At 38.6% G+C, this 26,963-nt stretch overlaps 1 protein-coding gene across 4 annotated transcripts in view; it reads left to right on the plus strand.

Annotated features, from left to right (window-relative positions):
* The window catches only part of LOC149300605 (transient receptor potential cation channel subfamily M member 3-like), a 224,828-nt gene that overhangs the window by 166,710 nt on the left and 31,155 nt on the right, over positions 1-26,963 (plus strand). For all 4 annotated transcript variants that reach the window (XM_089485139.1, XM_089485140.1, XM_089485141.1 and 1 more), the window contains exons 7-12: positions 12,338-12,512; positions 13,298-13,421; positions 16,312-16,384; positions 18,644-18,744; positions 19,838-19,972; positions 21,354-21,404. In XM_089485139.1, coding sequence (XP_089341265.1) covers positions 12,338-12,512; positions 13,298-13,421; positions 16,312-16,384; positions 18,644-18,744; positions 19,838-19,972; positions 21,354-21,404 — 659 coding nt within the window. The remainder of the gene's footprint in view (positions 1-12,337; positions 12,513-13,297; positions 13,422-16,311; positions 16,385-18,643; positions 18,745-19,837; positions 19,973-21,353; positions 21,405-26,963) is intronic.

Raw genomic sequence — 26,963 nt, forward strand, 5'->3', positions numbered from 1 at the left:
CAGGAAGCGAACTGGCAAAGAAGAGACGCTGGCACCACCACCACCACCAGCAGCATTGAAAAATTGAAAAGGCGAATGAGTGGGCAATTGGCGACCCACTCACCTGTTTCACCCCAGGGCAAAGCATCCAAACAACTGTCAGTCCTAGACGTTTGGGAGCGTACTTCCAGAGCTCAGACACTAAGCCCTAGCGTAAACTGGCTACACCGGTGGAGGTAGCAGACGTTGCCACACCACAACCAGGGGGAGAAACTACCTTAAACATTAGAGGGAAAAAAAATGAACTTTCCAAGCTAAGAGCTGGGTAACCCAACTTGGGCAGATTGAATTTAAGAAAGGCAATCTGCTCCATCAGATGAGGTGCCATGCGTGAGCGCTGTGGACTCAGTATGTTTCCAGTCATAGAAAACACGCGCTCACTTTGAACAGTGGTTGGCGGACACTGTTCTTTTCATCCCAGTAGCTAAGAGGACCAACATTAGGTGCAGAAGGAACTTCACAGAGGTAAAGTTTGACCATTTCAGCAGCACCACTCTCCTTTCTGCTGCTAGCTCTGTCAGATGGTCCAACTATACTCCCAAGTGCCTCTTCCCAAAACACAGCTGCTCCACTCAGCTGTGTTGTTGTGATGTTTGTGGCACTGCTGCTGATGCTGCTGCTATGAGTAGCAGACCACATAATCTCTTCCTCCTCCTGCACCTCTCCCTCCTCGGACAGCATTCCCATTTTACACTGCCAGTCACGCACCTTGGTAACCAATTGCTCCCGGTAGCTACTGAGAACATTGAATTTCAAAGCTAGCTTTCCCTTAATTCTTGGATCGCAAAGGCACGCTAGCATCATTTCGGGACTCTCTTCCATGCGTTTGCGAAGGTGTACTTTTAGCAGATCCTTCAGCTTCCTGACTATGGCTGCTACGTCAGGATGTAGAGTGCCACCTTGAACAGCCTCACGGTTTTCAAGGAACACATCCATCTTGCTGCCTAGATGGGAGAACACTGGGATTACCAGGGCCAGACTGGCAGTGTTTGAGCTTAAATTTTCTGTGGCATCCCTGAATGGTTTAAGGACTGCCACTAGCTGGGCGATCACTGCCCAATCCTCCCTATTCAATGGAGATGTAATCCCAATATTGTGCTCTGAGGCAAGATTATGGATTGCCCTCTGCTGCTCCAAAATCCTCTCCAGCATGTCTAACGTGGAGTTCCACCGTGTACTGACATCCTGACGTAGGCAGTGTACGGGAAGACCTGACCTCTCTTGCTCTTCCCTCAAAAGCTGGCTAGCCTTAACACTATGGTGAAAGTGCCAGGCGATCTTTCTGCAGCGGGACAGAACTACTGCTGCCACATTAGTTCCTTCTGACATTGCTGCCTTCACTACAAGATGGATGATGTGGGCTGCACAGCGCACACCAACAATATGACCATCTCGCAGCACTTTCACCATATTGGCACCTCCGTCAGTTACCACAAAACCAACTTCAACATTGGTGCCTGCCTCTGCTCCCACCCAAAGGCTAAACATTTTCCTCATCGCATGCAGAATATTTTGGGAAGTGTGCTTTTCATCCATCACTTCTGCATGGAGAAGGAATGATCGGTAGCAGCAGCTTCCTTGGGCACACCGGGCTGCCACCAGTGTGCTGTCAAAGAAAGAAAGGCATGCTGCCCACTAGGTGCACTCCACAAATCTGTTGTGAAATGAACAGACTGACCAGCAGCCTTGGAAAGCTCCTCTTTCACTGCTGCAACACAGGACCGATACAATGAGGGGACAATGTTCCTGCTGAAAGTGGAACGTGACGGAACTGTATATTGTGGAGCCACAGCCGCCATCAATTGTTTGAAAGGCTCCCCTTCTATCATAGAGAAGGATGCCCCTCCAACAGCACTGAACTGACCAATAAGTCGCGTTACTTTATTGGCCTGCTGTTTGGGCATTGACATTTTGGATTGGAATGCCACAAATTGTTCCAGGGTGGGCTGGACATGCGGTGCTCCAACCTGCCTTGGTCTCTGGCTGCCAGCACTAGCTGCTGCTGCTGCTGCTATTGGCTCAGAAGCAGCTGTTGGGGTTTTTCCACGGCCACCAGCTATGCTGCCTGCACTAAGTTTTACTTCTGCATCTTTCCCCAATAGCACAGCGTTGTGTTGAGTGCTGAGGTGATGCTTCATGCTAGCACTGGTAAAATGGCCAGACACTTTCCCTCTGCTTATTAGCTTCCCACAATGTTTGCACTTTCCATAGCGCCCTTCTTCAACATTTTCAAAGTGCTCCCAAATTGCGGCATGCATAGCCTTGGAGTGTGCCTTGGGTGCTGCTCCTACTGCTCGGGGTGGATGAACAGAGGCAGAACTAGTGGTGGTGGGACTGGTGGTAACAGTACTGGCCATAGTGGGACTGCTAATTGCTTTAACTTTAGATTTGCTAGGTTTTGCTGCTGCTGCTGGTGGTGGTGATGGTGATGACCACTCATCTCCTCTACTTCCTCTGGCTCATAGTCTAGTTCTTCATTAGCCAGATCAAATGGAATTCCTGCTAGGCTGGAGCTAAGACTGATATCGTCGTGAGACTCGTGACTATTAGTAGTGCGAGCAGGAAGAACAGACTCTGCACTTGGCCTCTCAGTCTCAGGCTCCTCTGCTACCTCGCTAGGTGGAGTTCCACTATGTGTAGCCCTCTCTCTAACTGTCGTCACAAAAATATTGTAAGGACTTGGTGGCTTGCTAGAGGTACTAGGAGGACATGGCGTTGCGGTACCGGTGGGAACAGTAGGCGCAGCACTAGTGGTGGTAGAGGCGGTAGAGGTGGGAGTGGTGGTGGTTTTCCCTACAAAGGAATGAGATCACTTTGGTTTGGGACCCCTCTGAGTCTTGCTGCTAATTTGGCTCTGCTTGGTACCTTGCATGCTGCTCGTGGATGGGGAAGATGCTGCTTGGGGCAAAAAGCACTTCTTTTTACTCACTGGGCTAGTAGAAGTACTAGTTGTACTTTGAACGTGCTTCTGGTGCTTTAGGCTTTCCGTAAAAAACCATAGAGCTTGTGGGCCTAGCCGCACTACTACTGCCTGCTTTTGGTGCCTTTCCTTTACTTGATGATCCTTCAAGCAATGCTTCCCCAAATGATAAGCGAGAGTTTGGCCTACTTGGCCGACTAGACTGACGCAAAGGCTGCATCTTAGAACTGGTGGTGGTGCTGGTGGTGGTGGTGGTGGTGGTAGATGGAGTTTGTCCCTCCTTAGTCCCAAAAGGAGGATCCATTTAAAATTTTGTGTTGTGTGTGTAGTGTAGTGTTTAAAAAAAAAAAAAAAAAAAAAAAAAAAAAAAAAAAAAAAGGGGATAAATTTTTTTTAAAGACTTTGAATTTACACGGGCCTAAGAGCCCATCCTACTACTATGCTAAATCTAAAGCTATATTAGTATTCTAGTCTAACTCTAGGCAGACGCTCTCAAGCCCACTAAGCTAAAGTGAGGTTAAGTTATATATAATATTATATTATTAATAGATTAGAATTACTTATATTTTGGATTATAGATAGAATATAGATTATGAATTAGAAAGAATTACTTATATATATTATAGATTATGAATTAGAATTTATATTATATAATATATTATAGATTAAGAAGATTAAAGATTAGAATTATTTTAGTACTACAGCTAGTATCTTGAAGCTTTGCTTAGTACAGTTGTTGTCGTCACACAGTCAATTTTTCTTGAAAAGAAATTAGAAATAAAATAAAATGTCACAGCAAAACAGTTAGCTTCACTGCTTGCTGAAACACACAGCACTTATGCGGCTGCACTCACTAGCCCAACAAGTTCACTTTACTGATGGACTGAGGTGAGCAAAACACTAAGGGTACTTTTTAATAAAATTAAAATAAAATGTAAAATAAATGAGAAAATCTTTGCAAAACAGTTAACGTCACTGCTTGCTGATCAAAAAAGAACACAGCACTTATGCGGCTGCACTCACTAGCCCAACAAGTTCACTTCACTGATGGACTGAGCAAAACAAATGAAATAAAATGAAATATTATTAAGAAAAATTGACTTGGTCTCTTGCTGTTGCTAAAACAAAGCACAAACTATAGAGCTGCAGCACCAGTACTAAAAGATTAGCTGAACTATAAGCTAGTAGTAATTATTAATTAGATTTTTTTATAGCTAATTTAATTAACTATTAAGATAAGAATTATCGAATTATTGATATTAATGATTTTAGATTAGACACTAGTAGATGTCTTGAATGTCTACAGTACACTCTACACTAGTATACTATTACTAACTATAGTATATATAACTGACAAATATATATATAATTTTATAATGTATTCAATTATTAATTATTAATATTACTGATTTTAGATTAGACACTAGTAGATGTCTTGAATGTCTACAGTAGACTCTACACTAGTATACTATTACTAATACTATACTAACTATAGTATATATAACTGACAAATATATATATATCATTTTATATGTATTCAATTATTAATAATATATTCTATTAAATTATTTATAAATTCTATTATTTAATTTACTTAAGCAGGACAGGCAGTAGGCACTAGTGCCAGCCCAGGGCAAGGGCACCCCAGTGCCAGTGAGTCAACTCAACAGCACTACACAGTTGATGACAAATTAAATAAAAACATTATTAAATTAATCAAATTATTATTATTAAATATTAATTCAGTAGAACTGAAGTGAGGATGAAGTACACTGTGAGAAATGGCAGGCTGAGGCTTACCAGTCTCACACAGAACAGAACAATCTCTCTGTAACGCTCGGATGCAGCACAGCAGTGTTGCCAAAGCAGTCACAGCGAAAAATGAATGGATCTCTCAGGCAAGCTCTGGTCTTATAAAGGCGCCTTCAGAATTAAAAAAACAGCAGCACAGGCATTGGACAAGACCCTTAGCGTGACGTCACAAGAGTGAGCTGATTGGACAGACGAGGATCAGCTCACTCCTGTTTGAAATTTTGGCGGCTGCGCAGCAAAAACGAAGACGATCTTCGATTCATCGTGGTTGTGAGTCTTCGTCTTCTCCTACGTTTTGCCGGCACTGTATTCTCTTCGGCGCGTCTTCGGCACGAACAAAAAAACGGCCTCTTCGTGCTCGTTTACATGTTCGCCCGAAGACGAATGCGCAAGTCTAATAATTATACCCATCCTGACTTTGGGGCCTGCTGCCCTGTTCCTGTGTACTGAACTGTTTGACTGATGGACATAGCGTCTGTAGTGCCTATAATATATGCACTAATAGCATCCAGCTGTTTAAAGCCAGAGGCTCAACCCTTGTGTGCTGATGGTTGGCCTGTGCCCTGCAGCAGGCTAGGGTTTTTCATAGAGAACATAAAGAGTGATATTTCTGTTGGGTTCCCTCACTTAGCTGACGCAAACTTCAATTATGTGAGAGGTGTAAACAATCCGTGTATAAATATGGTTTGCATAGCTACAGATTTACAGTAATGATATCCCAAGAGCAAATATGGCATACAATTTAATCTTGGGATCAGTGTCACTTCAGAGATTCACTATTGACTTTTAATTTTCTCAGAAGCAAATTTAAAGCCAGAGCTTTTGTAATAGAAAATAAGAACTATGACCTCAATCAAAAGTCACTGTAAACAATAATGTTTGATGATGGTGACCACATAACACATTCTCTATATATGGAATACAAATCAACCAGGCAGAGTGGAAATTTCTTTAATTGATAATTAATGGGGAAACTATTATACTAAAGGAATATTACAGTAAATAGCATTTCACTCTCATCTCTCTCTCTTGCCATTGATATTTCAACTGCAGAAAAGTGAAACGACTCATACATATTCACCTTAGGCTTTCACTATTATTTTTATTGATGCATTTACGGTTGACGGATTTTCTGTCAGTTTAACAGAATCTGTCAATTTTAGCACTGTGGGGAGCAGGAAAGCATTCAAGAAACCCTTGTGTCCTCTATATTGTGAAACACAGCAGAGGAATTGAATAGTTGATGCATTACCTTTAGGTTTCCAGTTTCATCAGATGCAGAACATTTCTCCATGACTCTAAAAATGAAGTTAAATCATGTAGCAGTGCATCAGCCACAGAGATTAGCATTGTGGCCATGCCTTCAAAAAAAATACTAGTTTTATATAGAATTATAAATTTACCATTAAGGTACATGTATAAATACTAATTTTGGTTTAGTAACAACATTTTGGCCAAAATATAGATCTACCTAGACTTAAATTCCAATGTAAATCTGCAACTATTAGTATCTTCTTCAAAACCATCTGACAGAGGATTTCAGTTTATAAAAAGATGAAAATGACAGAAACTCAATTCCAGCTTTTTTCTAAGTCTGTCCATTTACATCATGGTGTCAAACCCGTCTAGTCTGTTCACCCAGTAAAGAAACTGAAAGTGTACTTTTTGTGAATGTTTTTTTTATCACGTCAATTAGGCTTCTATGCAGGAGCATAGTTTCGTTTTAGAGGGATTTGTATTCTAACCTCCGTGCACATTTAAAAAAGTTATGCCCAGTGAGCACTGTGACAGTAAATAAAGGGGCTAAGGGAGGTCTTGAACTGGAGGTACTACTTGCATTGATACCCATACTCTTGGGGTCTCTACAATAATCCCACTTCTTCATTGTCTGATGTAATACGCACCCGTCTCTTTACAGAGAACATCTGCCTACCCTGTATTTCAAATATTTTCTATGACACGGAAATGTTTTGTAGTTATATATGATTTTTTTGTTGCTACTAACTGTCCAATCAGTGTTGATTAATACAATTTTTTTAGTTTGTTATCAAACATTTTAAGGAACAAATCCAAATATATTTCCCACATTTTCACTGACTATGAAGGAAAAGCCTTCATAGTCAGTGTTTTTTTAATGTACCCCCAGTGAGCTACAACAGTAGAATCATCCACTGTACTTATTTTGTTTTTGTGCTAGAAAAATGGTTGCTGTTTCCTTAACAGACTTGTAGTGATGATTTACCTTGTCACGTGACCCGTGGGCTTCCCTTTGTCATCCTATGCCTGAGAATATATGATGGGGGCTGGGAAGGCAAAGGGACGTTCAACTGTCATTACTGACATCTCCCTCATCGCTCCATCATTAAGGACATCACTGATAACACCCATAAGACATCAGGACGTTATACTCATTGATAACCAGCCATTCGCTATGTAACATTCTTTTATTTTGCCGGAACTCCAAAAAGAAATTACATTACAGTACATTGTCAATATTAAGTGCGCAGAATAAAGCCAAACGGAGAACCAATGTTTTTATAAGTCTCTGGTGCATTTTGTTATGTGAAAAGGTGTGAGAGAAGAAAAGAGAAGGAAATTAAGTAATAATAAGTAAAAAGATGTGAGAAAGTGACATCAAGGCTACATGTATATTAGTCAACCTGTCTTGTCTGCAGTATTTAGACACATTCCAAGTACAATTGCAATGCAATTAGTTAGTAAGACCTTTGAACTACACGGTGGGTGGCCCATCAAAGGGCCTAATAAGTATTCCATGAACTATAAGGGGCAATAGGGCACCTCTTCTACATCCTCAATGCATCTCTACTCATTTTATGTTTAAAATAATAGCAGATGACATGGAAATCAAGATGCCCAAACCCAAAACCTGAGGCTCCCAGCACCGGGAACCTCCCATCAAATGCTCTCCCCCTGAGCATTCACACCCCTTAGATGCCTGGTAAGCTACCCACCCGGCTGTGACAGCAGAAATACCCATAACACAAATACCCCAGCATAACACAATAAACAGGCGGGAGGGAGGGCGGGAAAAACAACACAAGGTAAGGTGACTACAAAATGTCCATAAACCTTGTGTCACAACCCCTTAAGTAACTACCCCCTAAACCCCACTCTACCAAAACTGGCGCCAAAGCTTGGCCCTACTCAGGAGCCCAGTCAGGGCCCACTCTGGCCATGTTGGCCCCCGCGGGCATCATGATTGAGTCAGCCTGTTATGATTCAACACAAGCATGTGGTTAAAGCTTTTCACTTGATAAAGACCTCATTGTGAGGTCGAAACTTTGTTGCTGTCTTCCTTTAATAAATCTGCCTCAGCTGGAACCCTTGAGTGCCTGGAGCCTTTATTTATTTTGATCTACTTGGGAGCTGGCCCTTCCTGGCACAGTTAAGCACCTGAGTTCCTTTGGTGTGTGTGCAGATTCCTCATTCTGGTGACTCACTAAAGCTTTTCACTAGACTTGGACGCCAGCGGATAGTTCGTGTTTGTTTTCGGGGTGGGGGGTGCTCTTTGTCTGTCTCCATTTTCATTTTCATATTAGTTTTCAGAAATCCCATGGATAGTTGATGTCATGGAAACAAGAAATAAACTAGTAGAAGAAGTTCAGTAGGGAATTTGAGACCAATGGATGTAAGAAAGACCATCAAAATTAGCTTAGGGTTAAGGTTTAAAACTTTAGAAAGCCTTATACAGTGTGAGAAAAGGTAGGCTGAAGCTGACCAAATCTCACACAGAAGAATGTCACTCTGTAAAATGCTCAGATGAAGCACAGCATAGTCACATAAAGCAGTCACAGCGACATGAACAGATCATTTGCCTGCTCTGCTCTTATATAGGCTCTCTATGACTTCTTGTCATTGGACAAGCCCTCAGCACGATGTGACAGGAGTGAGCTGATTGGACAAACAAAGATTAGCACACTCTATGGCGTCCGAGACGATGGAACGAATGAATTAAGATTTTCAATCTCTGATGTGAGTGTGTCTAGTGGAGTCATTCAGAATGGGCCTTTGCTATAAAAGTGGCATTTCAAACACTTACCATCAGCACACACTTACTGTCCGATTGCTTGGCCCTAATCTCACCATATCCTGGAGTGGGCCCCACCATGTGACTCAGTTGAAGCTACAGGGGGGGAAAAACTCACTTTTTAATGTTTCTCGTGCTCTTTCGGAGTGTAAGTAGAAAAAAGAAACCCACAGAAAGAGAAAGAGAGTGAGCGGAAAATTGAGGGGTTGAGATGTGGTGAGATTTATAGCAAGAGATGAACATAATGGGCACATTGATGAGGACTGGAAACTTACATATTTCTTTGTTAGACTCTCTTAAACTTAAATCTTCAGTAGAAGAAAATGGAGAAAACAGGGAATGAACGGAGATACTTTCGTAGACCTATGAAAGTTACTCTATCGTACATATGAGGGGAGGGGCCTGTGTCAAGAAAAAGGGACTACAACCTTTCTACTCTTCAGACACATGACAATAACTCCAAATAATTAACTTCGGTTAATCTAGATTTAAAGTAATGAAGTCACAGCTCCAGTGGTAATTAGAGAGCTTTGAGCATAAACAACTAGGCCCCTACATAAATTGTCCAAGATTAATTTTATTCTGTCAACAAAAAAACAGATGTTGGTTTGCCTCCCTGCACTTCTAATGACATGCAGGATCCACCACAATACACACAGGATGAAAAGCTGATGACAAGTCCTCTCATCATAGGAGTACCCTCAACATCTGCTCCTAAATCCATCAGGTTTTATGCTAAAGAGGGACCAAACATCTCTATTAAATTTAAATGTATATATGTATATATATATATATATATATATATATATATAGCACCTACCGTAGAGTATGGACTACTTCCAGGTGAACGATCACCATGTCTATGAATGGTCATCAAGTAATCGCCTGACATTACCCAATATATCTAAAAAAAACTACAGTACATAGTTCTCATGGTTCACAGGATGTAAAAAGACACGAGTGTCATGAGCTTAAAAAAACTGGTTATTCTCAGCTTTTTATTCAGTGATGTGTACAGTACAGTATATGAAGGTCAGTATCTAATTTATTTATGTGCACTATAACGGGGATTTTATTTGAACTTTATACATTTTTAATACATCTCAAAAATGAATCTTTAAACAGCCCAGTTCCTTTCTTTCTACTAATCTTCAACTAAAATATTTTTAAAGCAGCATGCCAGTTTTAGAGCAAAAAACCCTTTGTTACTTTGATCTCACATAGTATACTGATTGCCCTACTCAACAGGATAGACACCATGGACCTTATGTTTTTCTAGCCTGTGCTCCATCACTAGCTTCTCTAATACCTGTCCCCCCTTTTCGCTCCACCACCTTTATTCCTGCCTTCTGACTCTGCCCCCTACTCCTTCCCATGCATCACAACAACATGACACTAGCTAGATGTCTTTGACATTTCTGGGGGAGTTCTTGTTCCACGTCTGACTTCCTCCACCATACATTTATACCACATGCCTATCACTCTGCCTTATCCATTCCGAAGCAAACCTACTTCATCTCCATTTTCTCCTCACTGCCTCATAATTCTGAAAGCCTCTGACTTTGAGACTTACTTTACAGATAACATAGAGGCAATTAGATGCAAAATATCTGGGCAGTCTTCCTCCTGCTCTTACCTTACCTCTCATTTTAACTCAAGCATGCTATTATAATTCCCATCATTTAAAAGTAATCTCTACATCCTACCACTCGGTACCCTATCTGTCTATTTCCTTTCATCTCGAAGCTTCTTGAACAGCTTGTATTTAACAAATTTTTTTGGCTCTAACCTTTTTCCTTCTTGAATCTAGACTCTTGGCTTTCAACATACTTTTGAGACTGCTTTGGCACACTTGTCCAATGATATACTGAATGCTAAATTCAACTGCTTCTACTCTTTGCTAATCCTTTTGGACCCTTTTTCTTCTTTTGACACTGTGGACTACTCACTTCTTCAAACCCTCCACAAATTAGTTAACATTCTACCTCCATAATCACACCTTTAATGTCTCCCTTTTTACTAACTCTTCCCTTCTGCTTCCAAGTTGATGAACCACAAGGTTCAGTTTTAGGACACCTTCTATTCTCACTTTACATCACATATCTTAACACACCAATTTCTTCCTTTTCTTCATATTTCTTTTCTAGTACATCCACAGCTCATATACCGATTTTAACAACTGTCAGCAGCTCTATCAATTCCCAGCCATAGACCCACATATCTTGATTTAGCTGCAATTTGTTCAGTCTGAGACAGTTGTGGACACCAAGCAGTAGCTTGATCAGTAGAAGGTTACAACAGAACCAGTCAACAGGTGGCTAAATCAATATCTGTTCCTGCATCATTTGTAAGGGTGACCATGCCCAGAATTGAAAACCACCACTCACTTTACACTATTCTAACAGTGAACATATGCAGCTTCTTAATAGGGTTCCAAAAGCTCTGGTGTGGCCACTAGCTCTCGCCACTGGGCACTTTTGTCATGTCCATTTGTCAGTCTGGGCCTCAAACATACGGCATCAGTCTGTGTGCCCCATATGCAGATTATTCAGAGATTCAGGTTATACACCATACACTAAATCTCTGTTTCCACTAATTATTGCCAGTCTTCTCTTACTCATACCTTCAAATGTTATTCACTATGTTTGCAGTTTATTTTCAGGTGCACCCACACAATTTAGCCCCACTCAGAGAAAAAAACTATTTTGGTGGCTGTCTCTTTATGTGAGCGCCTCCCTCCCTTCTTTTAGGAGGCATTGCATTGTGCACAGATGTAAGTGCAATACCAGACCATCATAGATGTTACAACTTCCAAAATTACAAAAAAATGGCAGGTACTCAAGGCTCCCTTTAGTCACCAGATCTGACAGATACTGGGTGGGTGCTATTCACCTGCCTTAGAGTGCCCCATTATTTCTAGACTTAGGATATCATAAATTATCTTTAGGGCTATAAATATGCAATTACTAATCATGCATTCAGCTATAAATCAGAAACTACTCAATGAACCATCAGCTAACATTTCCGCCGATTTCTTTCATTCTCAACTCATTTAGTTTCCAAAGCAAATACAATATAATATTGTATAACACTACCACCTTAAATATAAACCTTATATATATATATATATATATATATATATATATACATGTCAATTCATATTTTAATGCTTTTTGGTTTCTTCTTTCCTCCCTCTGATCTCTACTGTACGGAGCACGCTGTCTTCTGCCAACAGTATAGTGCACAGCAGGATCTCCCGTGCAGCAGAAATATTTGGGATGTGCATGTACATCTTGCCAGCTTTTTTGTGATTGTGCCTGTACATGATACATCCATATGAGAATGAAGGATTTTATTATCCTTATATTCTTGGTTGTTTACTCGTTTATTAATCTACTGACTTTATAATTGCTGCTGAGTACCAAAACATTTACAGTTCATTTCATATAATTTGTATGCCTAGAATCCTTAAATTAATAAAATTTTGCTGCTTTGGGTGTGTTTTTTTGCTACTACAGGAATTGGACAAGGTGTTCCTGTAGTAGCTCTAATTGTAGAAGGTGGACCCAATGTGATATCGATTGTCTTAGAATATCTACGTGACAGTCCTCCAGTCCCTGTTGTAGTCTGTGATGGAAGTGGACGTGCATCTGACATACTTGCCTTTGGTCATAAATACTCTGAAGAAGGAGGGTAATTATTTCCTTTTTTTTTTTTTTTTTTTTTTTTTTTTAAATAGATAATTGTGTTTAATTTCAGTAGAAAACATTGAGGCATAATGAAATAAACATGTTATGTTCAAAAATGTGTCATGTTTACACATCACACATTTGCAGCGATCTATAAAACCTGATCTATAATGCATGTTGCTTTGGTCAATAGATTCCAATAATGAATCTGGAATAATGATATTCTAGATTTTTTTGTGGATGTATGTGCAAAGTCAATTTCAACACGGAAACATGTTATAAATTAGTGTCCCTGCTTTTATTTGCCTTTCCCCATATATTTATTTATTTAGTTATTTGAGCAGAATGCAGATCAGGAGATAATATAGAGAAGAGGTGTTATTTGTCTTCTACTAATAATACTTAAGAATCTCTTGCAAAGTTTGCAGTTATTTTAAAGACCTAGATTTGACATAAGGTGATCTTCCCATAAAACTTTGGGGGAAAGTATACCTGAGAAATACCTGTAGTTATTACTTTAAATTAAAAGCCCCTGTTTATTATTTTTACATTTTTTTCCCATTTTTGTTGGTGATTTTGATTGTAATTCATAGTTTTATAAATGTATATTTGTGGACACCGCCCCTTAAAATTGGTAAATGGGCCAGAATAATTATAGCCTGAAGTCACCTGACACAAATTATTCTGATAGGATAATTTTATGTTATTAACAGATTTTGTCTTTTGAATTCTGTTATTTTATTATCGTAAGTGCATATTATTATGCAAATTGTTATTTTCTTGTTTCAGTCTTATCAATGAATCCCTAAGAGACCAGCTGCTAGTTACAATTCAGAAGACCTTTACCTACACTCGAACACAGGCACAGCACCTATTTATGATCCTCATGGAATGCATGAAGAAAAAAGAGCTGGTATGTACATCTACCGGTTTAATGCTATTATGACTCCAATTTAATAGTAACATAAATTAAAACAAAATAGCTATGTGACTTATTGTCCAATAAGTGTAATGTTTTAGACATTGTTTTGTTAAAATAATGGATTATTTTACTTCAAAGAGGGATCTGTGTAAATACTCTAATGATTAGGCTCTGATTCTGAAACCCCTCTCATTTCTTCTCATCCCACCTCTACAATGGCTACCGTCACAACCGTCACAACGTCACAATTTAAGGAGACAAAAATAATCATCGAAATCCTATGTGGTGAATAAGAAAACAGTTGTTTCCATCATATACATTTAAAATACATATTTAATACATCAATCACAGAGCTCACTATATAGTTTATTATTATTATTTAATTTATATTTTATTAAAATAACTACTGTTTTCACTTCCATTTCTCGGAAGAGAGAGGATTTTTTTCCTTCTTCTCCTGCCTATGATTTTCCCTGCTCTGATAATACTGTGACCAGCAAGCATGACCTCATAGCCTTCATTGCTTATCACACTATGTGCTATCAGCCATCAGAGGGAGCAATCAAAGATCCCAGCACAATCTGGACAAACCCTGCTGGGTCTCTACTTATGTCAAATGTTGCAACTGTAAAAAAAGATTGGATCTACCGGTACATCCAAAGGGCCATCTTGCCTCACCTTTTATAGATGTATTGGTATGTCCATTTGGTGGTAAAGGGGTTAATCTAAGCTAAAAGCAAGTGGATTTTTACATTAAGTTACGTTTTTTAGTTACGTTTTTATACCTCCATTGTAACCAATGTTGATCATATAATGCAAAAGAATTTACTTCTTCTCAAATTGCTAATGAAGTTATTACATTGATTAATTTATTGGATACCTTTGAGAAAACATATATATCGCTATACCAAGTAACAGTTCAAATTGAGTACATTATTGGAAAGTTGTCAGCTATCTCAATCATAGTAAAATCAGCAGTATATTCATGCCCCCCCTGTTACACGTTCAATTTTTGATTGATGGAGACAATTTGCAGACCTCTCGCGCTAGAGTGTCTACCGATATAACATACTATTTTTACAAACACGGAGATTTGAAGATGACATGGCACATTATTTTAGTACCACATTACTCTATTGCACCAACCTAGTTTGATCATATAAGGATACTATATTGTATTGCATTGTACATATTTACAGTGTCTATATTATGATCAGTATATATTGCCATGTCAGAGAAGTAGCTAGATTAGGTGTTGTCTATCCTTTGAGTTTGGGACCTAGTGGGCCCCAGCCTCCTCTCAAATACCTTATCCCTGTCATATACCTAGTTCTTGTAATATGCCCAGCCCTCTCTCAGATCACCTGCCCTTTGGTATATGATTTACGGAGGCATATGCCCCCATATGCCTCAGGCCCAAGTCATAACCCCAGCCCCCAGTTAGATTCCCTGGACCCCTGTAATATTCTCCACAGCCCCTAAATTTTCCTTAGCCTCTGTATTTATGACCTCAGCCTGTGTAATATCCCCTTAGCCGCTTAACTAACCCCTAAGCCATTGTACTGTCGTCGTCCCCCGCAATGTAATACCCGCCTCTTGAATGCCTACCTTTTTTCCGTAGTTGGGTGGTGTTGTTTGTTGGTTCAGTGTGCTGGAAAAAATGTCATATTGCAAAACTACACAAAAAGAAAGGTTGGAATGCAACACTCAGCAGTAAAATGGTGCACGAGCCAGGGTACCACCAAGTCCCTCAATAAATCCAAAATAAAGAAAAAAAAAAAATCAAGCCTGAGGCTTGAGAAAGACCTAAGCGTCGAAACGTTGCCTGTGTGAAATAAACTCACCTTATCATTTGAGTGCTGAGCCTTTGCTTCTTTATATTGCAAAACTAGTCACAAGAACATAGCAGAAGTTTCATGTAATTTAGCAGAAAAAAACCTGCAGAATGCTGCCTGGATTAATAGTCTGAGTTTAGGTGCTATCAATAAAAAAGTTGAATTCTGTCATTAGTCATAAATTTAAAATGGACCCCCTAGGTGCTTTTATGGTCATGTTAGCTGAATTTAAGCTGCATAACCTTTGTGGCTACTGGACACCAAACATGATTAATTTGACCTGAAGAAAACAAAGAATGTTGAGGAAATCAATCGGTTTCAGCTAGGAATGCACTGTTACTTATAATTCATACTTCACAGTGTATAATTTAATAGGTAAGGAGACTAAATAAATTTAAAGGATTTAACTATATATTCTATAGAGCAAACCAAGCTCTTTCATCCAGTAGAGCATTTGTGAGGTCAGGCACTGATGTTCGACAAGTCCCAGTTCATCCCAAATGTGTTCACTGGAGTTGAGGTCAGAGCTCTGTGTAGGCATACCAAGACATTTTGGACAATGCTATGCTTCCAACAATTTGAGGAAGGCCCTTTTCTATTCCAGCATGACTGTGCCCCAGTGCACAAAGCAAGTTCCATAAAGACCTGATTTAATGAGTTTGGTGTGGAGGAGCTCTGTCCTGAACAGTGACCTGACCAGGACCTGGTTGGGTGAGTTTGATGACGAAGAACTTGACCATCCAGCACAAAGGCCTGACCTCAACCCCATTGCATCCCACAGAAACACTCTAAAATCAAAAAGTGGAAGCTGTTTTAGTTGCAAACGGTCTATGTAGTTAGAATGCAATGACTAGCTAGAATGCAATGCGATACTTTTGTCCATATAGTGTGTGTGTGTATATATATATATGTATATATGACTAAATAGAGTTTTCATTTTCAAAACAATTTTGAAAGTCTTTATATTATCATTTATCTGATACAATTCTGTTCCTGTTTGCTCTTTAAATGAATTGTTCTAAAATCTCTATATCACTAATTTTCAGATCACTGTTTTCAGAATGGGATCAGAAGGTCATCAAGATATTGATTTAGCAATCCTTACTGCTCTGCTGAAAGGTAACATCTGATAGATTTATCTGATTGTCTAATGGATATTTAATCCATGTTTACAATCTCATTTGACAAATAATATAAACATGAAACCTCTATTTGTGTTCATTATTTGGGGTACAGTTACCATCATCACGTTGACATCACTTTCTATACAATAAAGCTTAAGTAGGCCGGATAGGGAGATTGCCAGGGAACAGAGGGACTGGCATCCCCCCCAAGACCTGCCTGCCCTTGAGCTTGTGCCCTAGGCCTGAATACATACACTGAATAGAGAGCTTTCTTGGTTAACTTATGTATCTTTTCAAATTGATATAGCTGTGGTGTTAATTTTGAGGACATGTGCATTCAGCATGTAAGGGCATGTGACTGAAGTCAAGTCTAAGTTACCATTAACTCAAATGATCTCAATTAACTCAAATGATCACTAGACTTCTTAGTGAATAGACCCAAAGGTGAACCCTGCCAGGTATACATATATACATAGGTGAATGTAGGGCTGTCTTTAAAAATAAAGGATCCCATGCAAGATCCCCTTGTGGCTTCCCCAACCCAACTGTTCCTGAGTTGAGGTCTGTGCAATTGCTGACTTAAAACAGACACTAACGCTCCCTCTGTGGACAGTAGGACTATCTAATGCACTCTCTAATGGCATGCAGAGCACATGATGCAAGAGAGAAAGCATTAGGAGAGGTTCAGCATAGTTGGAAGGGCAGGGAACAGACGCTGTGGCCCATGTTAAAGATGACCATTCCAAAATTTACAGGAACTGTCCGAAAGAACTGCATATTAGAACGGCTGTAAGGATACTTTTTAGAAGTGTGCCTTTATCATAATGTTAATAACGTGTTAGCTGTAAATAACAAGCAGGTGGCAGCAGATCAATAAATGACCAAATTTGATATGTTAATGCTAAAACTCTATGGCTTTGTTTATACAACCTTGCTATGCCTCCAAAAGGTTGTCTGTCAATGTGAATCCAGCAAATTTGTTTTCATTTTCTAAATTACCAGACAGACACCTGGGCCCTAGTGACTACAAGTAATGCTGAAATCCCATCAAACTGAAATTCCTTTGTGTAGCGATGCACAGTGCTGAGATTGCTTCGGATGTGACCAGAATTATTCTATCACTGCACATAAAAAATGCATTCTGCTATATGGTGTATGCTATAGGAACCTGCTGCCTCTTTACATATTAGTGGACTAGGTGAAATTAAAAAAAACGATGTGTGTTTAATATGGGGAGAGCGATTAATACATTAAGTACCCATAAGGAACTGCAATGATGAATACATTGTTTTAATTGTATACTAGAGCTACACAATGTTGATGAAGATTCACAGTTTAAAATTGAACTAGGCATAAAATTCATTAAGGTAACATATGAAAATTCTGCATAGAAATAGCTTATAGTTATTCTTGCATGATGAGATGTAAAATTCTGTAAATTTAACCTCATCATAATTCCATCCCTTAGAAAAGTATTTGTAATTTTTGAGTGTTTATCACACACATGTAATAACTCACAAAAGGGAAACAGTCACAGCTTCATCAAAGTACCAGCAAACACACCGGTACAGAAAATTGAGGGCACCAATGCTATGCCCTTTTGAAAATGTTATGGATATTTTAGAATTCATTTAAACATCTATAAAAATGGTAATATGAGCATCTTTGTACAAGGATATTTGGTGTCCTGCGGGTGAGTCTGGTTTGCCTTGCATGAGGCCAATGAGTAGAGCCTTGGATTGGCTCGGTTTATGCCTTGTCAAGGCCAATTTGCCCACTTCTAGTTCATTCTTATTAGTAGCTTGTCGTTTAAAGATAAGCAACATATATTGTTTTTATTAAAGGTGACTTATAGCTCTTTTGGTGATGAGATGTAATGTCAATGACCCCATGGCAACATCCAGCGGTAGAGTAGTATGGACGTGTAAATTCATTAACTAGTCAGGAGGCGTATTTCTTACCCCATAGCTTATTTTCCACTCACAATTCTGGAATGCATGCATTGTACGTACATAGCGATGGATGGATTTGTGCTCTAACTTGACTTTGGTAAACATATTAGGCTAATAAATCCATCTCAAGTGAATTAGATATTTAAAAAAGAGAAAAGTGGTAGAAATATAAAAAATATGTTTTCTAATATAACTGTGCATTTTATCTGTATTGAACATTATGTTATGTAAATGTATTTTATAATAATTCAAGCTCTAAACTTTTTTTCTTGTTATTGGAATTGTCATTCTTCTATAAATAGGTGCCAATGCCTCTGCCCCGGACCAGCTTAGCCTTGCATTAGCCTGGAATCGAGTGGATATCGCTAGAAGTCAGATCTTTATATATGGGCAACAGTGGCCGGTATAGTGTACTCATACAGAATATAAAGACCAGTTACTGTAACAAATGTTGAATCATACATGTTGAATCATATCAAAATAACATCCCATGACAAATGATAATTAAATGGCTGAAAGGAAGGTATATTTTGTTTTGTAACAAACTATTAATTAGAAATATATTCTCTCTATGAAGCTAAAATAACCCTAAATATATCAACCTTTCAGATATACTTTAACAGTCTTATGTGGTTTGCATTGAAGTCTGTTTACTAATTATATAATAACTAATGTTGCATCAACCAACAGTAAAACACGACATAAGATAAAACATGTACAAATATAAATGTCGGAATCCTATTCTTTAATAGAACTTTTAAATGTCATTGCAATTTTATTTGCGGATCCCATTGTTTAAGGTCTATTGAAAAAGAGTCAAAAGTTAGGCTTCTCAATTCTACTCAGCTGAGTTGGTTAAATTTGTACATGAGAAGACTTTAACATAAAGTTAACTTGACAAAATCAACTCGATTCCTCAGAAGGGGATGAATTTAGCCAGAATGCCATTAAATTTTACAGAATTGACAGACATAAGAATGGATTTGACAGTAGTCAAGATGAACCCAACAGTAGTTTAATGCTGCTTGCCAGAAATTGGACTTAATAGGTCCAACTTAATACCATTTGACTCAGCAGCAACTCATTTTTTGTAAATAAATAAGTTGCTGTTTGAAATTATTTAAAAGTTATACTTGTAACCTCTATAATTTGAAAAACAACATTAGCCTTATTGTATGGTCATGCCTATAAGGTTTCTTACATTTATACCACTGATCTGGAATGTATACAGTTCATGAGTCTTCTTCCCAGTATGTCACTATGACTATAGAATAGAATATGTAAGGCTAGGTACAACTTTGTGTGGTAAATAATTAGTATATTTCCAGTACAGATTGTAGTAAGAGCAATTATACCACAGCCATTATAGATGAAGTATATTAATTTCATCTTTAGGGAGAAGTAAATTTCGTTTGAGTTTAGATTTGGTGCACAACTCTAATTGGAGCCATGTTTTCATCTGGTAATTCTATTTTTTATTATATAATTATTTTCAGGTGGGGTCCCTTGAGCAAGCAATGTTGGATGCCCTTGTTCTGGACAGAGTAGATTTTGTGAAATTACTTATAGAAAATGGAGTAAGCATGCATCGCTTCCTAACCCTCTCAAGACTAGAAGAGTTATACAATACGGTATGGAAAAACATTTTGTTTATTGAGAATTATTTAAGTTGTACAATAATCAGTGTACTATACTACATTTTAATTATCCAATTACAAGATACATTGTAAGGTCTAGTGACAATGGCACCTCTACACATGTTTTCCTAAATTTGATATTTTCTTCACTAAGCCAATAATACAAATTGCATAAATAATGTTCTGCAACTAAAATAGGAGTGTTGCAACTCTACTCTATTAAATATTTAACAATTGTATGAATAAAATAGGATTTATTTAAAAAATCATCTGTCCTTGAGATTTTAATTTGTAAACAGTTTTCAGCAGTTGGAAACACTCGATAAAAGACAAGCAAAAATATAACGATGGTCTCTGTATATTTATACTCTTTGTTTTATGAAAGACTTTCTTAAGGTTAATGTGAAATGGTATGGCTATATTACAAAATGCACTGATGTTCACTTCAGTATGAATACATGACCCTGAAAATGATCTGTTTTATGCATCTTAAGTGTCCCCTGGGGCTATACATTGTAATATACATAAATAATTCATGTTCTGTATTTAGCAATGAGTTTGGTTGGCCTAGTTATTGATAGCTATGCATACACGTTAAAACTGAAGGTGCAGGTATATCGAAATACATGGTTTTTTTGGAAGTATAACTCCTAGGATTTTGAAGTGGTAATATTTTTGAGCTGTGACATAGCACATTTTAATGGACACTTTAATGGTGCGGTAAACCAGAATTCCCCTAGAAAGGGGACGCAAACTTACACTGACCATTTTTCACCATACTGAACTCACATTAATTGGTTTCAGCTAAACCACACAAACTCAAAAACATTGACAACTCCTGGCCACACTCTTACTCATACTGACCACTCTTCACTACATTGACCACTCGGCCAAACCAATCACTCTTCACTACATTGACCACTGGGCCAAACCAATCACTCTTCACGCATACCACTTATGGCCACATACATCACACACAACACTCACACACATTGCAGAATTAGCAAACCTCAGTGAGGAATTTAGCACATTTGTAATGAGGGGTCATGGTCTTCAAGTCAAATGGCCCTACTGAATGGCCACCACCACAACACTAATGGAATAGTGATCTGAGACCACAAATCATTCTCCCATCACTACCTGGATATTGCAAATGCAGCTGACCCTACGGCTGAAGACACACAGAATTGTTAACTATTTTCCTAATAGTATTTGTCCTATAATTGCAGAAATCTCACAATTGTGACACCAATCCCAAGATACTTCCTTTATTGTGCATGAATTTAAAAACAGCAGCGCAGCCAAAATCGTAGTTAAAAAGCAAGTATATATACCATTTTATGCTAATGCGCTTCTGTGTTCTTATTTATTTTAGAGGCATGGGCCTTCAAATACCTTATACCACTTGGTCAGGGATGTAAAAAAGGTAAGAGTCAGACACCAAATTAGAGAAAAAGGTAATGTTATATGTTGTTTCTAAATACTAGTAACAATCTCTATTTTGCATGAGCTTTTCAGACCTATGTTATGTGTTTTCACCTTTTGCTCCTCATATTACCCACACTCATCTCAGCCACACATTTCTTTTGGTAATATCATTATATGTATCAAGATGTATCAATAACAAAAATATTGCTTGGCATGGTGCTCAAATGTAATTGAATAAAATTTTGCATATACCGGTATTAGTTGTAATGCTGTTTGGGTTGAGTAATCATTCCATGGATCAGGGGAAAGTAATATACTATCATTTAATATCAATTATCAACTTAATTTGTTTAACATTAATTGTCGTGTTATGCTATATATAGATTACCATAAATACTTACATAATATCTACTTTGGAGATATGTACTTCCACTGATGAAAGTCTGCTATAGTATAAAACAAAAGAAAACACTACATTAAACACCATTCTGTATAACATTAAACATTTTTTTCCATGATAATGCAGCTTTAATAGTATTATAAGAAGAAAAAGAAATAATAATGTATTGCTCAAATATTAATTATTTATCATCTGGCACTGTTTTATCACTTGTGAGCATAAAAATATGACATGTATTTTCCTTGATACATATTACCATGTGTCAATCACACTAATTACCAAGTAAGGTGTATAATATTTGTGTTAGTGGAGATAGATGCTTAAGGCTTGGTTTCCACTTGGGTTTTTGTCCTGCGTTTTTTTCTTTATGAAAAACGCCAGGAAAAACGCCAAGAAAACTGCCACTGCATTCTCGTGCGTTTTGGTGTTTTTTTCTGGAGTTTTTTCTGGCGTTTTAGCCTTTCTGTGGAAATTGCTTTTTTGACCTGGCAGTTTTTCCAGCCTTTACACGTTGGAATTTTCACCCAGCTAAAAGGGATTAGGATAAATGGCAAGTATCTGCCCCCTCCTGATGTCATTTTCTTGGTAGAGTTCTACTTAAACTCGCCCCGGCGGACCTTTTGTCTCTTTTCTGTGGTTTGTAAGGCCTGCTTTATTCCGAATGTCTGCTCCTCTAGGAAGATTGGCCCCAAATGATGGTGCAAATTGTTTGCTGTTGCTTTTGGACACAGGATCCAGTCGGGAATGTTTGTTTGTATTGGCATGTTTGTTCCAAATGGTGTTAAGTTCAATATGAACTTTGTTTTGTGTGAAACTGTTTGTTTCCAGCCTATTTCTCGTAGGACACACAGATACTGGGTCCATCCTCTGCATTGTAACTGTGGAAAAAAACGCCATAAAAAAAGCCAAGGCAAAAAACCCACATGGCTTTTTCATGACGTTTTTTCTCTCCCATAGACTTCTATTGGAGAAAAACGCCAAGATTTCCTTGCAAAAAACGCCAGCGTGTCAACATGCTGCGATTTTGAAAAACGGCCACAGAGCCCAAAAAAGCAGAAAAACGCCAAGTGGATATGGCATTGTGCGATTTCCTATTGAAGAACAGCTAACATCTGGCCGCAGCATTTTTTCACAAAAAAAACGCCGTGTGGCTGAATGGGAGTTTTTAGCAAAAAAAAAAAACAAGTGGAAACCTAGCCTAACAAGTAATAATTTGTTACTTATTAACATTTTGTATAGTAGAAAATGTTAATAAAATTATACGTGTGTATAAAATGCTTGTATGTGTTTCAAAACTGTTTTGCCATAAGAAAAAAAAAATGTGTGAAGTCCACAAAAGGTGAATCTCTCTGTATCCCTTTTATATAAAAAAAAAGCTCAAAATGGAGATTAGCTATTGAACTGAAGCCCTGTGGTTAGAGGGCTTTTTGGCCATACCTGGGAATTCCGTAGAGTAGATTCCCTGGAGCGCCCCCTCTTCTGGGGAAGCAGCTTCATAAAGGGTAGGAGCTAACCACATGTAAAGGCAGGGCTACCCATGAATGAAGCAGGGCTGCCTCGCCTACATGGTGTAGGAGAAGGCATGGCCAAACATTGCTCCCATGCCCAGAGAAAAAATTAACTTACATGGAGACCCAGAAAAATAAAGCTTTACCCCGAGACTCTGGGCCAAACCAAAATAGTTCCCAGGTATGCATGTGGCATTTGACATGAATTCTATAAAATATTTATACAATTATACAAGAATTATACAATTTGGACATTTCTATGGACATAATTAAATACTGTATTTGCTCGATTATAAGACAAGGTTTTTTTCAGAGCAAATGCTCTGAAAAATACCCCTCGTCTTCTAATCGGGGTCGTCTTCTAATCAGAACTCAAATAGAGGTCTGATTATGAGACTAAGATCCAGATCCCCCACACCGCTGCAGGGGACCTGGATCCTCCTGTCTCCCCCCCCCCACCACTTACCGGTGCTTCCTGCTGTATTGCCGGGGCAGCACGTTGACGTCTACGCGATCCGCGTAGACAACGTCCGCTGCAGCCGGAAGGAGGTGTGGCTAGCAGCGGGGGTTGTCTGCGTCCGTCGCGGATACCTTCCCCGACTGTCAGAGATCAGAGTTCAGGTGCGGCACCGGTGCGGGGAACTCTGATCTCTGACAGCCGGGGAAGGTATCCGCGACAGACAAACCCCCGCTGCCAACTCCACCTCCTTTCCGGCTGCAGTGGAAGGAGACGTCAACCCGCTGCCCCGGCAATACAGCAGGACATTGGAAGCACTGGTAAGTGTGTGTGTGCGTGTGTGCGTGTGTGTGTTAAATGGGGGCATAGGGCATTTCTTGAATGCCTTATACCCCTATATGCCACTCTGGCACTTAGGGGGTTAAAAGGCATATTATGGGGCAGAGTGGCATATAGGGAGGTATAAGGCATTTCAGGAGGCAGAGTGGCGTTAAGGGGGCATTTAATAGAGCCTCCTGAAATGCCTTATACCTCCCTATATGCCACTCTGCCCCATAATATGCCTTTTAACCCCCTAAATGCCAGAGTGGCATATAGGGGTATAAGGCATTTGTGGAGGCAGAGTGCTCTATACAATGCCTTTTAACTCCCTTAATGCCACTCTGCCTCCTGGAATGCCTTATACCTCCCTATATGCCACTCTGCCCCATAATATGCATTTTAACCCCCTAAATGCCAGAATGGGATATAGGGGTATAAGGCATTTCTGGAGGCAGAGTGGCACATAGGGGGTCAAAAGGCATACCATGGGGCACAGTGGCATATAAAGTGTTAAAAGGCATATCATGGGCCACAGTGCCATATTGGTGTGGCAAGCCTGGGGGCAGATGTGCGTAACTGGGGGACAGGTTGGAAAATACAAGGAAATAAAAACAAAAAAAATATTTTTCTCAATCATAGCTTTTATTTAAAAAAATAGTTAATGAATTAACATTTACTGGTAAAACTTTTTTCCTTTAGGGTCGTCTTATATTCAGGCTTTTTCTTTTTTTCCTAAGTTAATATTCAGATTTTGGGGGGTTGTCTTATAATCAGGGTCGTCTTATAATCGAGCAAATACGGTACTTTATAATACTTGGCACATTAATGTTCAATTGGGTTATAAGAGCAAAGCTCTTTTTCATGGTTTCCCATCATTCTACACAAATATATAATATTCTAAAGCAAACACAAGAGCTTTTAAGCCTCCAGTTGGACAATTCCATTCTCACAGGTGATAACTGATACTTTGTGCATGAATGTATGTGTGTGTAGTGTGTAAACACACACATTTATCATACATTTATAAGCAACAAAAATCCATGTGTCTAATATAACTGAATTCATGTATAGTTTTCTGATCCCTATAAACCTGTTTATGTGTACACATTATCCTCAGCTAACAGTGTTTTTTGGTGTTCTGTTTACTAAATCGTCCTTCCTTAACAGTGTGTGGGGAAATGGTAGTAAACAGTCTATTTACTAAGGTAAAAACAAAGGACCATAAAAGAAGCCAATGATACATTTTTGTAATATTGCTCACTATAAAATATTGCAAAATTGTATTGTCATAGAGAACATAAAGACTTTAGTTTCTGTATTTTTCAAGCCAGCTTCATAGACCGCATTTTTTATAATTTCTGTATAACATCAATAGGCTCGATTCAGTGTCAGAGATACATCTTTCACAAGTGATTTAAAAGCATTATCCCCATAGATTGCAGTGGCAAAAAAATGAGATATATTGACAAAGACTGCTAAAATGCATCATTGTTTTTTTCTTTCTTTTTTCCATTGCAATCTGCTAAAGCATTGGTAAACAATTAATAATAATAGATTTTCCCAGCACTTAATCTAACCCAATGTGTATGGGAAAGGGAAAAATGCACAAATACATGTTCACAGAGTGGCCTGCACTGTTTAAATGTGGCATTTGTGCTTTAAATCGGGTTTTACTGCTAGACAGTGATAAAATGATAATGTGTTACACCTTTTATCTCTAAGCAAAGAGCACCCTCTTGTGGAAGTATTAGACATGTGATACCAAAAATCTATAGATGTTTAGATTATCATCAATACTTATTTATGTAGCACCAATCCTACGGTGCTAAAAAAAAAAAAGAAGCTACAAGAACTTGTAACAATGTACTATTACTCGCTTCTAAAATGTATCCGTCCATGCATTAGTATACGCATTTCAGATTAATGGGTAAAATAGACACTCCAGTCACCATACGTACTTTAATGTGCCACCTTTAGATTTGGGACATTGTACTGTCCCTTTGAAGATCAAAAAGTACCAATAACTACTTTAAGAACTACTTGTGTATTGTTTTTTTGTAGTATAAATGTGTGTTCAGACTACCAGGCTTAATTTCGGGACAGTGCAAAACTGGTCCCAGAACACAGGACTGTGATTACTCTACCTAGTACGGTCCTACAGTATAAAGAGTTAAAATGTATACTTGGGGAATAGTCATATAAAGTTTGTTAAACTATAAATAACTCATACAAACTCCTTAAACCTTATTATTTAGTGAATGAGTTACAATATGGCAATGAGGCTTCATAAACATCAAAATACAAAAAATGCATAAAATGTGATAATTCACGGTAAAAATATATATTTTTATTTTTATCACAGGATGCTGACTATACTGTACTGTGGCCCAAATTGCTCCTCCTTTTTAAAACGCTGCTGAGATAAACTCACTCAGACAGATAGTGGTACAGCATGACTCCCATCATTATATAGTAAGCCAGACACAGACAGTGGTACAGCATAACGCCTATAATTATATAGTGATCCAGACACAGACAGTGGTAGAGCATAATTCCCATAAATATCTAGCAAGCCAGACAAAGATGGTGGTACAACATAACTTCCATCATGATATAGTAACCCAGAGACAGACAGTTGTAAAGCATCACTCATATCATGATACAGTGATCTAGACACTGAGAGTTGTGCAGTATGACTCCTATCATTATATAGGGAGCCAGACACAGGCAGTGGTACAGCATAACTCCGATCACTATATACTGAGCCATGGCAATGCACATGGCTGCACACGTGACTACCATCACTATGTACTGAGTCAGACATTGACGGTGGTACAGCATAGCTCTCTTCACTATAAAATGAGCAAGACA

Source organism: Sceloporus occidentalis, unplaced genomic scaffold (assembly GCF_023333645.1).
Source record: "Sceloporus occidentalis isolate IW3139 unplaced genomic scaffold, rSceOcc1.0.p SCAF_24, whole genome shotgun sequence".
In the NCBI taxonomy this organism is placed as follows: Eukaryota; Metazoa; Chordata; class Lepidosauria; order Squamata; family Phrynosomatidae; genus Sceloporus; species Sceloporus occidentalis.